This window comes from Apus apus, chromosome 2 (genome assembly GCF_020740795.1).
Source record: "Apus apus isolate bApuApu2 chromosome 2, bApuApu2.pri.cur, whole genome shotgun sequence".
NCBI lineage: Eukaryota > Metazoa > Chordata > Aves > Apodiformes > Apodidae > Apus > Apus apus.
Window position 1 is genome coordinate 119,282,978 of NC_067283.1, and position 15,643 is coordinate 119,298,620.

General features: G+C 37.9%; 1 protein-coding gene across 14 annotated transcripts in view; it reads right to left on the reverse strand.

Annotated features, from left to right (window-relative positions):
* Positions 1-15,643, reverse strand: part of ASPH (aspartate beta-hydroxylase) — a 106,985-nt gene that overhangs the window by 5,263 nt on the left and 86,079 nt on the right. For all 14 annotated transcript variants that reach the window (XM_051609759.1, XM_051609752.1, XM_051609757.1 and 11 more), the window contains 6 exons: positions 13,399-13,497; positions 12,662-12,751; positions 9,055-9,192; positions 6,403-6,538; positions 5,465-5,556; positions 268-401 (listed from right to left, as the gene is read on the reverse strand). In XM_051609759.1, coding sequence (XP_051465719.1) covers positions 268-401; positions 5,465-5,556; positions 6,403-6,538; positions 9,055-9,192; positions 12,662-12,751; positions 13,399-13,497 — 689 coding nt within the window. The remainder of the gene's footprint in view (positions 1-267; positions 402-5,464; positions 5,557-6,402; positions 6,539-9,054; positions 9,193-12,661; positions 12,752-13,398; positions 13,498-15,643) is intronic.

The following is a 15,643-nucleotide window of genomic DNA, read 5'->3' on the forward strand; positions in this document are numbered from 1 at the left end:
AAACACAGAGAGACTTCATTGACTAAACTCACTGCTATTTCCGTGTTACAGCAGAGATAAATGGCTTTGTCTCCCACGATTCTTCTGGTATTGTTTGAAAAATTATATTTAGATGTTTGTAACAAGAGCGAGGGTGTAAATTGCCTGCTTAATGAAATACATTACACCTCCTGACCAACAAAACACTTTTTTTTCCTAATTATTATTACATGCAGTCCCACCACCTTTTCAGCCTTGAAGAAGATGGGAAAAAACTCCAAACCATACCTGTTCTCTTGGGCACACCGAATTCTGCAGCCTTCCTTAGGTATCACCAAGCCCAAATGCATCCTTAGGCGACAATTGGTGGGCCCGGTGTGAGGCCAAACATGAGTCCCCGGGTGCATGATAGAATATTTGATCTGCAAGAAGAGAAAGGCAGGCCTTCAACATGCTCAGCTTCACAACCATACTGCCAAGAGATCAAGACTTCAATATGTCTCACCCTTGATGATGGGCCAAAAGTGCAGTGTCACCTTTTATTAGTCTCAGCAACAATTAAGCTTTCTTACATCCTAAAGGCATCAAATACCACAAAAAAACCCACACAAACATGTCTTGTGGGGTGTGCATCTAGGTGTGTGCATGTCTAAACCGGTATATTTTTAATTTTGTTTAAAATAATCAGTATTCATATTTCAATCTGAAAATTATCTCCTATCTACAAACAGAAAAAAAAAACTTCTTTCCTATGGAAAGACTTACAGACACTCTTATCATTTAAAAAGATGGACCAGAGGAGACACAAAGCCTGTGTTAGACAGACTAACTGGCCTGTCTCACATGACAAGTGGGTTGTGAGGTCATTGCCAACTTTGTCTGGAGCAACCCTGGGATGGTGGAGTCCAGGATCATGAGAGGAGGGAAAAAGGCAAAAAGCAGAGCAGAATTACCACCCAAAGCTTCAGAAGAGAAGACTGGCTTATTCGTGGTTCTGCTGGGAAAAAAAAACAACCCACAACATGACATACAGTGCTGGAGAGAAGAGGGGTCTAGGACAGCTGGTTGGTTGATCTTCAAGAATCATCTTGTCCAAGCTGAAGAATTATTCATCCCCATGTGCAGGAAGCATGGAGACCCAGACAAAATTGAAACACAGAAAGGAAGCACACAAGAGGTGAAAGCCTGGTCAGGTCACCCAGGAAGGCTGTAGAGAGGCTCTCTGAGCACACAGGGATGAGGTTAGGAGAGTCAAAGCTTTCCTGGTGTTTAATCTGGAGATGGAAGTGCAGCAAGAAAGGTTTCTACAAATACATCATCAGTAAAGGAAGTCTAGGGAAAATGTGGACCTGCTGCTAAATGTGACAGGAGGTCTGAGATGCAAAAGGCTGAGGCACTATATGCTTTCTTTTCCTCAGTCTTTACTGGTATGGCAGACAATCAGGAACCCCAGGCACCTGAGACCAGTGGAAAAGACTGGAGCAAAGATGACTCACCCTTAGTGGAGAAGGATCAGGTTAGGCAACATTTAACTAAATTCAACAAATCAGTCCATGGGTCTGATGGGATCCACTCATGAGTGCTGATGCAGCTGGACAATGTGAATCCACACTCAGTGATCTTTGAAAGGTCATGGCAACCAGCAGAAGTCTCTGAGGACTGATAGAAAGCAAATATTGTTCCTATCTTCAAGAATGGCAAGGAGGAGTATCTGAGGATGAAATATACATATATAGACTATAGGCTAGTCTGCCTCATCTCAGTCCCTGGAGAGGAGATGGAGAAAAGATGACTGGGAGCAGTCAGCATGGGTTTATGAAGGGGAAATTGTACTTAACCAGCTTTCTGTGATGAGATGTCTAAATTGGTGCTAGAGGGATAGTGGATATTGTTTATCTCAGCTTTATTAAGACTTTCCACACTGACATAAACATCCTCATTGACAAATGGATGAAACAGAAACTACCTAAGTTGACTCTGAGGTGGACTGAAAACTGGCAGCTCAGCCAGGCTCAGAGTTGTGATCAGAGGCACAAGGTCCAGCTGGAGGCCACTCATCAGAGGTGTACCACGGGGCTCAACACTGGGTCCAACACTGTTTATAGGTTCACAAATGACTCAGATGAAGGGACAGAGTGCATCCCCTCAGCAAGTTTGCAGATGATAAAAAATTGGAGAGGAATGGCTGATTCACTACTTTTTTTTTCTTTTTTTTTTCTGCCATAGGGACCTCAGCAGGCTGGAGAAAGGAGCAAACAGGAATCTTATGCTGTTAAACAAAGAGAAGTGTAATGTTCTGCACTGGGGAGCAATAACCCCATGTACCAATATATGCTAGTGGGCAACTGTCTGGAAAGCTACTTCCCAGAAAAAGACCATAGGGTCCCATAGGCAACAATTCGAACATGAGCCAGAAATGTGACCTTACAGCATAGATCACCAACAGCCTCCAGGGCTGCATTAGAGACACCTTTGGCAGTAGGTTGAGGGAGGTGACCCCTCCTCTCTACTAGGAGTTTTTGAGATGTTTCGAGTGCTGGGTCCAGTTCTGTGGTGCCTACTACGAGAGAGACACAGACATACTGGAGCAAGGCTAGCAAAGGGTTGTAAAGTGATTAAGGAATTGAAGCATCTGACACACAAGGGGAAGCAGTGAGAGTTGGGACACTTTGATCTAGAGAAGAGAAGGCTCAAGGGGATCTTGTCAACATATATAAATACATGATGTGAAGAGTGAAGAAGATGGATGCAGGCTCTTCACAACATTATCTAGTGAAAGGCAATAAGGCAATGGACACAGATTGAAATACAGGAAATTCCATTTAAACATAAGGAAAAACTTTTCTGCTATACACTAGGCAGGTTGCCCAGAAAGGCTGTATCATCAGAGGCATTCAAAAACCTGACTGGACACAGTCCTAAGCAACCTGCTCTGTTTCATCAAGCTTGGAGCAAGGGTTTGGCTCCAGAGGCCCTTTTCCACCTCAACCCTTCTGTAACTCTTCAGCAATGCAACAAACAGGAACTGCCAATAACACACGACACTGGTGAGAAGTGTCTTTTCCACTGAGAAATCTGAACATAAGGCTGGGATGGGGTAACTTTGATAAATGTTAGAGTTTAAGATATTGCTTGCTCTCCAACTAACAAAATCAGCAGAAGGCATTTTGCGACTAATGCCTTAGCTGTTCCCACCACCTGAGGTTTCAGCCTACCAGCAGTTTCTTGTGACAGAAAGTGATAAGCTCTAGTGGCTGTGGTGAACTGGTGCTGCAACCCACCACCTCTGCTACATTGATATCTGCTACCTTGGTTTCCCTGTCAGACCCTAACGCAATGCGATGTAAATAACTGGCTGTGCAGAACAGTTAGTAATATCCCAGATAAATACTTTTTAATGCTAATATACCAGCACTGTGGAATGATTACTGTCGTGTATGTTATCTGTCCACTCAGATCACTCTAGATATGTCTGTGAATTATATATGCATCTGCTGTACTCAAGTACGACACATAAATAGTCCTGAACTAACAATGAGTTACACCTATGGCTGTAATGTAAAACTCGAAACAGTTAAGAAATGCACAGAATTAAAACTACCTGTGCTACTTATAATTTATTGCTATTTGTAAGAAAACACATAGAATCATAGAATGGTTTGGGTTGGAAGGAACCTTAAAGATCATCTAGTTCCAATACCCCTGACATGGGCAGGGACACCTCCCACTAGACCAGGTTACTCAAAGCCCCATCCAACCTGGCCTTGAACACTTCCAGGGAGGGGGTATCCACAACTTCCCTGAGCAGCCTGTTCCAGAGTCTCACCACCCTCACAGTAAGTAATATCTTCCTAATATCTAATCTAAATCTACCCTCTTCCAGTTTGAAACCATTTTCCCCCATGCTATCACTACATGACCTTGTAAAAAGTCCCTCCTCAGCTTTCCTCTAGGCCCCTTAATAATACGATCACTTGCTATTGTTTACACAGTCTCTCAGCAGAACTGAGAAAGTCGATTATTTTACATTTCTTTCATCTTTGTTAATACACAAGGTGCCCAAAGCATCCAAACAGCCTATCTAACACAGAATTCCTCATTTCCTGGTTTTGTTTGTTCCCAGTGCTTCCAGGTGCTTCAGTATGTGAACAGAGAATAGGTGATATTTTAAATTCAATTTAACAGTAAGAATCGAAGGCACAGCTAGCATAAGACCAAAATTCTCCTAGGCATCCCCTAATATGTGATGTAAAACTTAAAACTTCTAAAGCACCATTTTTCAGATTATTTTACATGTTCAAAACATATGACTACAGCTGTAGCTATGATATACAATATTGCTGCAAACCATATCCTGATGATAACAAGTGAGGTGCCAAAAAATGGTGAACAAAATAGCAGCTTTCAAAGCAAATTTTCTCTCTGGGATAGACCCATTTTGGCTATGGATGCCACTAAAAACCATTTTCTTGCTGTTAGCCACACTGAGAGTGATGATCTCTCTCATCCCTTACTTTCACTACAGCCAGCCTTTGCAAAAAGTCAATGAAATAATACTGTGTTCATTCCCACAACAGTAGCCATCTAGTGTGCTTGTGTATCAAAAGCAAGAGTCTGGTAAGAAAACTGAACATGTACTCTCAAGGCTCTGAATTAGGATTGTGGCAGCACCCTGCTTTTCAACTTTTGCATCCTTAATTTTGCTATGTGAAGATTAGTCTCATGTAGTCATTACAGATATAACTTGAAAAAAAAAAATTGTCCTGCAGAATAATATGTTATCTGTGTTGGGCCAGTCACTCAGCTGCCTATGTATGGATCCATACCATATAAGTTTACTGACTGACTTGATGAGGTTAATTTGAGGCCAAGTGGTCAGTGTAGACCAGGCACTTGAATCAAACTTTGTTGGCATCCAAGACCACAGCTTATTGTAAATGTAGATTTTTCTTCCTTTACCCTTTAGGAAAGAAGCACGTTTTTTGGCTTCTATGAGGCAATTCTTCTATCGAATGCAGCCAGGCTGGGGCAGATGGGTGAAGTTTATCACAGTGAGAATCTGGCTCATTGAATTAGTCTTGTAAAGTTAGGCTTAGATCAGAAAAAAAAAAAAAAATCAAGTATGAAAGGACCTAAACCCACCTGCTGCTCAAAGCAGGATGAACTTTGAGTCAGAAAAGGGCTGAGGTTTAGTAAGTCATTACTTACTGGTTGACCCATGGCAAATAACTACTTACCTACCACGAGCTCCCAGGAAACACAAGGTAAAAACACTCCACTAAAGAGCATGTAGAAAGGATCCAGCTAACATATTTTACCTTGTATTTGCTGAGGGCTAAAACTGCTGTATTTTCACTGTTAACTTTATTGTTTGCTTGAAGCATCACTAAATATACCAAGGTCATGAATCCCTCTATACACATTCCTTAAAATCACCTGCTTTCAGCACTAGGATTTTACAAAAATGAAGAAATTTGACAGGTACCTGCCCTCTTCTACAGCCAGTAGCTTCCGGGAATCTTTCCAATAAAGTGCAAGTTTTTGGAACACTTTTACACGAATTCTCATTTTTTCTTCCTAGTGAAAAGAATGGATAGACCATTGGCAAGAGTAATGAACAAACATTTCCTTGTTTTCTACTTTGCAGAAGAGCAACAAAGCTGTTAAAGAGCTCACATTGAAAGACAGGTGAAATTAATTTTTCTCATTTTACAGACTGTGAAACAGAAGTACGTGTACGTTGTAATATCAGTGCAGTCTGCACTTCTTTGCTTTTAAATTATTTGTGAAGACCAGGCTTTCTACCATTTTAAAAAACATTATTCTAAAGGTATAATCATTAATAAAGCTGCATAGAAAAAAAAAGACAAAAAATGCCACCAACATCATATCATTTTAATGTCAAGCTTATATTTTGATATAAGTTGTTTTTAATATTTTATTTTACAGTACTGTTTCATATGCAGAGTTGTATAAGAATATAAGGTCATTCCAATAGTTGGGTCCCCCACTGCAGAGCTCAGCAACAGGGCAGAAGGCTTATTAAAGTCATATTATTTTGCTCATACCATTTCTGAATGACAGATCTCACCTAGCTGACAACACAATATTGAGGATACACCTTTTCCCTTGTTCTTGTCTTCTGACCTGTACTCTGCACAACCATGCAAAATGTTGGCAGCCTTATCAGAAGAATATTACCCCTCAAGGGATTCTTAGAAGTGCTTGGGGACAAGGTAGTACTCCCCAAGTAGTTTCAAACAAAAAAAACTCTAGTTCACTGTCACAGGGGTCCCAGACACTACTTTATTAGTTCCCTGCTTCTTCAGTTCTGGAAAAAAAAAGTGTTACTACTCCTTATTACACTATAGTTAATCTGAGAAAGTGAAATTGGGGAAAGAGAAGAAATATAAAAAGTTGTACCTTGTTGCCATAAGGTAAACTGGCTCCAGTCTCCTTTTTCTCGTAGATTCTCATCTTCAGGCAAGAAGAGGCCTCTTTTTTTATCCATCACAGCAAGCCCCTCATCCCGAATGAGCTTCCAGTTTTTTTCTAAGGACTGTTGTGAGAGCCATGTTACTGCACTGAGAACTTTACTGCATTTGGCTTTAGTACTGTTTTTATATTTCCCTGCCATTATTAACTTTTTTTTTTAAAGCACTAAAAAAGCGTTAATCATCATTATCAAGTCTCTTTATATTCAATTCCCTTCTGATAGGTTAAGGCAGGAAAACCAACTTTCACAGCATTCCTCAGATTCAATTACATTGGGATAATGTAATTGGGATAATAACATTTCAGTAATCCCCAGTCTCTTTGCAGAGTAGGCCTCACTTTGACTTGCTTTTTTATTAGCCTAACGACTCTTTAACAATTGAATTTGTATTGCAAGCTAGGAAGAATACTGATCTTCTCAAAGACAGCACATGTTACATGGAAGCATTCCTGCAACTACAAAACCACTCACAAAACCTGGAACTCCAGGCACTGGCAGAACATCACAGTACAAATGCAAACAGGCCACTTAAGTGGATAGTTAGGATTTAAACCTTAAACCAAAAAGGCTTGCAAAGATTCATTTGTACATGTTATCACTGGGATTCAGCAGCATTTCCCACACATCCCGCACAGATGTAAGAACAGATCAAGATAAATCAGTAAAAAGTAACTGCTGATTGGTTTTTGTTCTGTGGAAAGGGGACATTATGTATTTTTCAACTAAAACCTGTACAGAAGTTGGAATAGTTTAGAAATTAATAAAACCAATGTCTTGAATGATTTTTGCCACTTTCTGGAAAATCCTACTTCAAATTTTGCTTGCAGCACCACATGTTATTAGAATCATGTCTGCTTTCTTTCAAAACTTCAAGTGCTTTCTTGAGCTATGAGGGAAAAACAATATAAATACTTTTCTTGATGCATTTAACTTATATTTTGGGTTTATAGTTTCAATTGTGAATGCTATCTTGAAGAATGCAATACTTACCAAATAATGATACATGTATAAGTAAACTTGCAACCACAATTTAGTTCAGATTCAATTACATATTGCTAATAAAACAGTTAAAATAATACTACAAAATTATTGGATTGAAGAGCAATGAATGGATTTCAGAAAGGCAATTGTGCTGTCCATCCTTGTTCGTCTTCTGTACAGCTCTTCTAGGAGCCATGTGGGATGCTGATCCAAACCAAGACCTCCATATATGGTCTGATACATCTGAAAAAAATCCCTTCAAAGTGGAGCCCTGGCAATTTTGGAAAAGGAAGGTGAATTCTTTCATCATTCAAAGCTGACTTGTTTCCTTATGCCAATGGTGGAGAGACCATTACCTTCTGTGACCCAGGAAGTTGAATGTTTTACATCTAGAAGACTGTAAAACATCACTCTAGATAGCTCTCAAATGTATATCTTTTTCTCTTTCTTTTTTTTTTTGTTTGTTTGTTTGGAAAACTATCATAAGAAGTTCCCAGTTTCTCTGTCTTCTTTATGGCAGGGAGTATCTATTCCTACACTTTGCTCGAAAATGAGTTCAATACATCCACATTTCAAATCTTCCCAAGCACTAGTACATAAAGCTAATTGCTTTTTTGTGTGTGAACTGAGATTACACTAGAGAATCACACTTTAATCTAAATTTCCTAAGCTTATTTATGCTGCCATCAAAACCATAACAAGGAATAATCTCCCTTTTTTATATATTTTTATATATATATATAAAAAATATATATATAAAAATATATATATAATATTATATATATATATATATATATATATAAAATATATATATATTTTTTTTATATATATATAGTAAAAACATCCCTTCACAGTAGGTTTTTAACACGTTATGTAACTAGGCACAATGAAACACCCACTCTGAAGGAACCTGTGCCTTACAAATAAACATTAATATTTTACAATTATTTATGCAGGATACTATTGCTAAATCACATACCATTAATTAAAACAGAAGAAAAAAAGATTCTTACTCCCTTTTTTATTTTAGGAATTCTGATTAAAATTATTAAAATTAAAATAATAAAAATTATAATAATTTGGAAACACAAACTATTATTACAAATAGTAAGCAGAATACTTGTATTGCATTAAATAAAAAAGAACTTTAAAGAACTTAAAAATTCTGTGTTGCTATCTTTTGTTAAATCCATCACTGGGAGTCTACACTTGTTTCCCCTGTCATTAAAAGCTTCCAAAGAAGTCACCAAATATCAGACAAGGACACAGCCTTTTCCTGACTAATTAACAATTCATAATGGGTGTCCCAGACATTGCCAAATTTTGCTGTCATTTTGCACTTGAGACATTACAGTTGTCTAGCATGCAAATACTGTATTTATTAATAATTTCAGCCATCCTGTCCCCATTCTCAATTTTGAAAACACCTGAGCTAGTTTCATAGTATAATAATTAAACATTGTGCTCAGCCTAAGAATGGTGTCTGCTACTCACAGGCAGGGATTCAGACTCCAGAAATTATAATTTTCTCAGCTCAATACCTTAGAGCTGTTATTCAGAAAAAGCAAATCAAAGTACACAGAAACAAACTGCTTTACCTTCACCAGTTCAGTATAACCAGTTTCCCTTGCAGTCCACCATGGTTGAGCTTTCAGTCCCTTAACGTTGTAGAGGGAGCGCTGCCAAACTGATGCAAAGTGACCTCTTTGGTATCCAAGTTCATACCACTTGTATGCCTAGAAGATTGCATTTATTAACAACCAAATTCATAACAGCCAAGCTCACACAGGAAAAAAAAGTAAATTAAGTTTTTTTGGTAAGGTAACAGACTTTCTCTTTGGATGTCAGGGTTGCTACTCTAACATAACATAATAATGAACACTTCAAGGAAAAAAAACCAAACAAACCTCAGAACCCCCATCAGCAAAACAGGATAATCTTCTCACAGCCACTCACACCAAATATGGGTCCGTAAGTCCAAGGTGTTGTCCTTGGACTTGGAAGATCCAATTGTTTGCCACTTTGGTCAACCCTGTTTTTTCTATGTTTCAATTCTTTGTCTATGAATTAAAGTTGAGTGCCTTCTGCTGCCAATGGAGGTGCTATGATGATGATAACAGTGCTGACTTTGCAGATAGGAATTATCACATAAATACCTAATAAATATATGCATTTGAGTTTCTTCAAATATTTGTTGTCACACCAGAATTGAGCTAACGCTACTAATTTTTGTTGTCCCTTCTCTTCATTTTGTATTCTACTGAGGCTAATACCAGCCTCTGTTTGTCTTACTGTCCCTTTCCACATCTTGCTTTGCTCCTGAACACCAGCAAAACAAGTCTGTGCAAAGAAAGAAAATCAGAAAAGATGTAGCATGAGGAGCATTGTGATGGACCATATACAGAGAAGGCTATGCAGAGCTGCTGCCTCCTCCTTCCTGTCTAGCATTGCTGCTTCAGCTACAATATTTTAAACACCAAAACAAAGGATATGACAGGATTTCCAGGTGTCATCTTAGAGATCTTTAATTTCAGATAGAAGGTAAGAAATTACTTTGACTGGTTTTGTCTTCAAAATTTACATAAGTCTTTGTATTGTAACCATAATTTATTTTATTTTATTTTATTTTGAGTGGTACGTTTTCTTCAAGTATTTAAAAAATGTGGTACTCTGAGCTTTATAACTCTCTTGAAGTGTGGAGGAAAGGCCAGAAGAGAATGTTGCCTTACAGTATTTATCTGAAATGCATAAAACCTGTGGGGATGAAGAGAATAACAGCCGACGACATATAACATCTTTTTTCCCCTAGACAAACTTTGCAAAACTGTGTATTGGTCAAAAAAACCCATAATAAATTAGGTATTACTTTGGGTAATACACAGTGTATCTTTAAATTTTGATGTTATCTTGGTTAAATCTCTGAAAGTGAAGCATTATGAGTTATAACATATGTTCACTGAGATGTAAGTTGTAATAGCCGTGGGATATCAATAGATGGTGCATGCTGACTGCCTGCATTCATTTGCAATGTCTGGAGTTAGCCCAAATGATAAGAGGGATTAATTACTTGTTTCAGCCACTGACTGATGAGCATGAATGCTGTCACTCTTTAAGATCCATCAGCTATAATCACAATGTATAATATTGTTAATCCTCATCTACTCGCACACTTGTGCTACGAGGTTGCCTTTGACAGCATGGAGCAGCATTAGGTTGCCTCGCTCACCTGTTTCAGTTCTGAGTCTCCATGAGAAAACTTTATTTTCATATGCAGATCTTGGCAGCAGAAAAACTAAACAATGATCACTGTACTATTGAGGACGCTACAACAGTACAGGAAAGTAATTGAGATGCACTCGGTTTATACATTCTGTCTGAACAGCACTTTTTTCCATAATACTTTCCACAGTTCTAATTTATCTTGTGTGGTTTTTTTTTTAAGACAATTTGTCATTTTATCAAATTACAGCTGGAAAGGGAACACTCAACACTGTTTCCTTAACTTTTACCAAGACCATACTCGTAATATCTAATTTAGCTCTAATAGATGGTACCCTCAAAAAACCTCCAGTGATAGTGATTTCACATGTTCCTTAAATATCGATTTGCTTCCTTGATTAAATCTTGAAGCTCAGCAAGTCTAGCAAGGTCAGTGAGAAAAATTTAGCTTAACAGTGGACTTTCCACTGATAAATTTAAAAGTCTCCTCTAAGCCAAGAAGTTAATTTGCCATCCATTGAAACTTTTTCTTCAGCAGATTTGACCATTAACTCCATAAATATTAACACACAATTATCCTGGGGATTGGGATGATACATTTAATTACATCTGTATGGCATCTTTAGTCAAGCTTTGCAATGGGATGCTCTAGCCTCAATCATAAAACCCAGAATATTCCACAGAAGCATACAGAGATTTCCTTTTTGGTTTTCTGTCCAGAGGACAAAGTCCAACAGAGAGACAGTGAAGGCAGAAGCAGTATCTGTGTACGCACATGTGTGTATTTATGTATAGAACAAGACTAAGTAATTCTGACTTGTAAGTTAACTTTATATTAAAATATTGTCATTGGAAGACTATTTTATTGTATTTTCAGAGAAGGCAATCTAATTTTAAAAACACAGAAATTATTACATTTCGGTGTATGTATAAAATATTGTAATAAAAGTTCCATGATTTATAAAAAAACCCCCTAACCTAATGACCTAGGCTTCAGCAAGGTCATTAACATAAACTTCATCTTAGTCCAGTAATGAACTATTCTTGCTGCTTACTGACTAGGCCAAGATATGCAAGAGGTCAGCATTCTTTACAGCATTTTAGGTATCAATATTTCAGGCCTATTACTAGGTAACTGATTAAAAAGCAGTTCCACTGTACTGTTTTTTTCTTTTCACATTTCCCATGTATGAACTTGAGTAGGTTTTTTATTTGTTTTGTTTGGGTTTTTTTTGTTTTTAAATTAATGTCCATAGTAAATTTCTTCTGTTTGAGTAACGGTCTTCAACAAAAGCACTTTTCTCCCCCACCACAGCAATAGTGCCGATTCACACATTTAAATTGGGCTTTTACATTACATTTGGTTTTAAATTAATAAATTGGAAATGCATATGGTTTTCAGTCATGTTGGACATGTAACAGATTTGCTACACAAATCTCTGCCTTTCTGATCTGTTCACTACTTTAATTATTGAACAAATACTATAATTCAGCACACACATTAAGTCCTCTCATGGTCTTCTTTTATCACATATTCACTGGTGCTCAAGGCCTCTTTGGAAAAGAAGGGACATTTACAAAACACATCAGAGCTAGGAGAGAATTTCCATACTGGGATACACATGTAAGTGCTTTTTTTTTTAAACTCTGGTTGAAACCTTCTTCGTAAGAGGTAGGAGCAGAAAACAAACTCTAAAAATGCCTTTATTAAATTTTTGAAAAAGGTTGGTCCCTTGGTTCAAGCTTCCCCACGCAAGCTTCAAGAGTATAAGTTAATTCTAAAGCAAAGAACATTGAGAGATTCTATTGTTACACCAATGGCAGATTTTTTGCTGTTGCTCATCCTGACCACTACACACACACTCAATTGTTATTGCAATAGGACTACTTGTATTTTCAACACTGAGCCTGTGCTTGAAAGTGTTTCTGGATCCTGCAGTCCATCGGAAGTTTAGTCTTTAAAGCAACAACATGTTAAACGCATACCTCTTTGTCTCCCATTCTCTGCATGGCATCACCCAGATGAAAATAAAAGCGTCCATCATCTGTGCCAGGGTCACCAGACTCTAGTCCTTCCTAAAAACCACAAAAAAAGTAGAAAAGAAACTTCAATAGGACTTCTAAAAGAGTTCATTTGATTGCTGTAAATAGGCTGCCAATTCTACGCAAGAGACAGGCTATGAAATTAGCTATAAAATGTAACCACCATGGTATCCTGGAACTTAGGTTGAATGAATACAACACTGAGAATTGTTATCACTTTTCCAAATGCCATGGCCTCTCCCCTCAGTCCCTTCAAAACAGAGATGTATACAGAGATGAACACTTGCCCCTGACCCTATATATGCATACACAAGCATTTTAGAAAGTTGGATTAAGGTTCTATTTTGTGATATTTCTTCCCAAACACTCAGAAGTATATCCAGGCCCTCTCTGGATTTTTCAAGAGCCTTAAGTTTTCATCATACTAACAAGCTCAAAATAGTTTGAAGCTCACAGCAGTGTACTTAGGGTTAAACAATAATAAAACTAATATTTTATGTTTAAGAATTGATGAGTCTCAATGTACAAGCTTGTTCAGGTTCACAGGCAGTGATATAGCAATACAACTCCAACATGTAGCTTAAACTGTGATTACTATGCCCTTACCTTGGCATGTTTAATCACTCCAATTTTATTTTTTACAGGTAAAATATTTACTGTAGGTGAGAAAAGAAAAATACCTTTAGATAGGGTATGCTCTCTGCAATCTTGTTTTCTGCCTTCAGGATGAAGCCATAATGTACTTTAGCAAAGCCATCATTTGGCATGAGGCTTAGAACCTGTTTGAGAGTAAATTAATTAAATACTCATGTATGGGTCTATGAAAATTAACAAACCTGTGTACATATTATTATTTTAGTGATTCAATGACATTTTCTTCCATCGCTGACTCTCAGATCAACTCTTGGCTTGGCTGTACTTTCTCTTCCCCATTCCATTTTTGCTTCTCCAGAAAAATCTGTTACAAGCCAGACTTTAGAGTCTCAGAAGTAAAAGTATTCCAACTGGTATCTCTGAACTGCACAATTTTCTGTTGTTGTCTTTCTCCCATCTCTCTCTTCAGTTGCAGCATGCTACATTACAGAATTAACATCACTCATTAACACTGAAGTTACATATCCCAGATTTGACTAATCAGAAGGAAAGCAGCTACTTTTCAGCAAGTCTACAGCACCATCACAGGAAGTGTAGTATAGAAATACACCTGAAATAGTTTAAAGTTAGATAGGTTTATACTAGTGGCAAGCTAGTCTTGGTAAGAGAAAACAGTATGCTGCAAAGTACAGTGAGTGTAATTGAGAAAGATGTGAAATAATTCCAGGGACTGCACAGACCCTGGGAGTGCAAAAGGTATTCTCAGCACTACAGTGAACTGTAGCACTCTGTAGAAGAGCTTACGCTTTCGTGGCCAAGAGAAAGGTATCACACAGTAATTAAAGGTCTGATGCAGTAGTAATTCAATGTACTTTCACACTAGAAGGTGATGGATATTCTTGTATAGTCATGTGCTGCACTCTGACCAAGACCAAGAGCTAGCGTACTGAATCAACCTAAAAGATTCAGGTAATGTCTGAGTTTTAACTCGACTTAAGTTTGCAGGAAAGGAAAAACCACAGGCAAATATCCAGAGATGGATATTTCATGAGGACTGTGCAGAAGAAATATTTGTGAGTACAGGGACAGCTGTAGGAAAGGATCAGTGTGTGGGGAAAGTTTTTCAAGGAAAGGAGGTGTGGAGCTGGCTGGCCTGAGTTCTGAAACATACCCCCAACATTACTGAGATAATTTCAGTGCATTTGGTCTGCCTCAGACAAGTAGAAAATTAGAGGGTGTCCTGGTCTGCTTTCCAGCTCCACATTTCTATGATGTTTAAATTCACAAGGAAAAGACGAGGGGTAATGGATGCAAATTATTCCTGGGGAGATCCTGATTGGACATCAGAAGAAAATTTTTCACTGTGAGAACAGTCAGACTTTGGAATAATCTCCCCAGGGAAGTGGTGGACTACCCAACATGGGACACTTTTAACTTTCAGCTTGACAAGGTGCTGGGCCATGACATCTAAACTGTGTTCCTACCGAGAAAGGTTGGGCTAGATGAACCTTGAGGTCCCTTCCAATCCTGCATTCTATGATTTGTAGCTCTGTGCAATACCAATTCCATGGTCAAGTTAATTTGTTGTTACAACTCTTCTCTCCTTAAAATAAGGGAGGATGGTCTTACCAGAACAGATCCTCAGTTTGGGAGGATCATCACAGGAACCTAGCAATGGAATTACAGAGGCTTGTGACTGCTGAATGTCTAGTACATCTGCTAAATACAAAACAATGGACAGATGAGCAATTTCTCTTGCCATTTTTGAAGCTACTAAACTTATGCCATGGGTAAAATGTCTACATAAATCATAGCCATTTCCCTCTGCCTTTTCCAGTCACGTCTAACCTAATTCTTCAATCAAAACAATTACAAGCAAAACCATAACAAGTCCTCTGGGCCAATTTCTCAGCTTTCTCAAACCTTATTACATACAAACTACATCCAAGCTAAACTAAAATCAGCTCAATGTGGCTATAAACACCAGCTTCATTTCACCTATATTTACAGAAAAGAGCTACTATGAAGGAATGACCAATTTGAGAATCTGTCTGAAGTCTATAATATGACACATTACTAGCAAAGAGTGAACCCGGCAATTCATAGTAAGGATAAGCTTGATCCATAGTATTAAAATATGCTACCACCTTATGCACCTTATGTCTTTTGACTACAGCATTCTGTGTATAATCATTTTTATCTCAGAATCTGTACCCACGGGGTAAAATAAAATGACTGACAGAAATATTTATTAGCCATAAAATTTCATTACGGTTCCTTTAACTATAGGATAAAGCTAACTGATTAATTAAGACAGAACAGAGTTTTCTG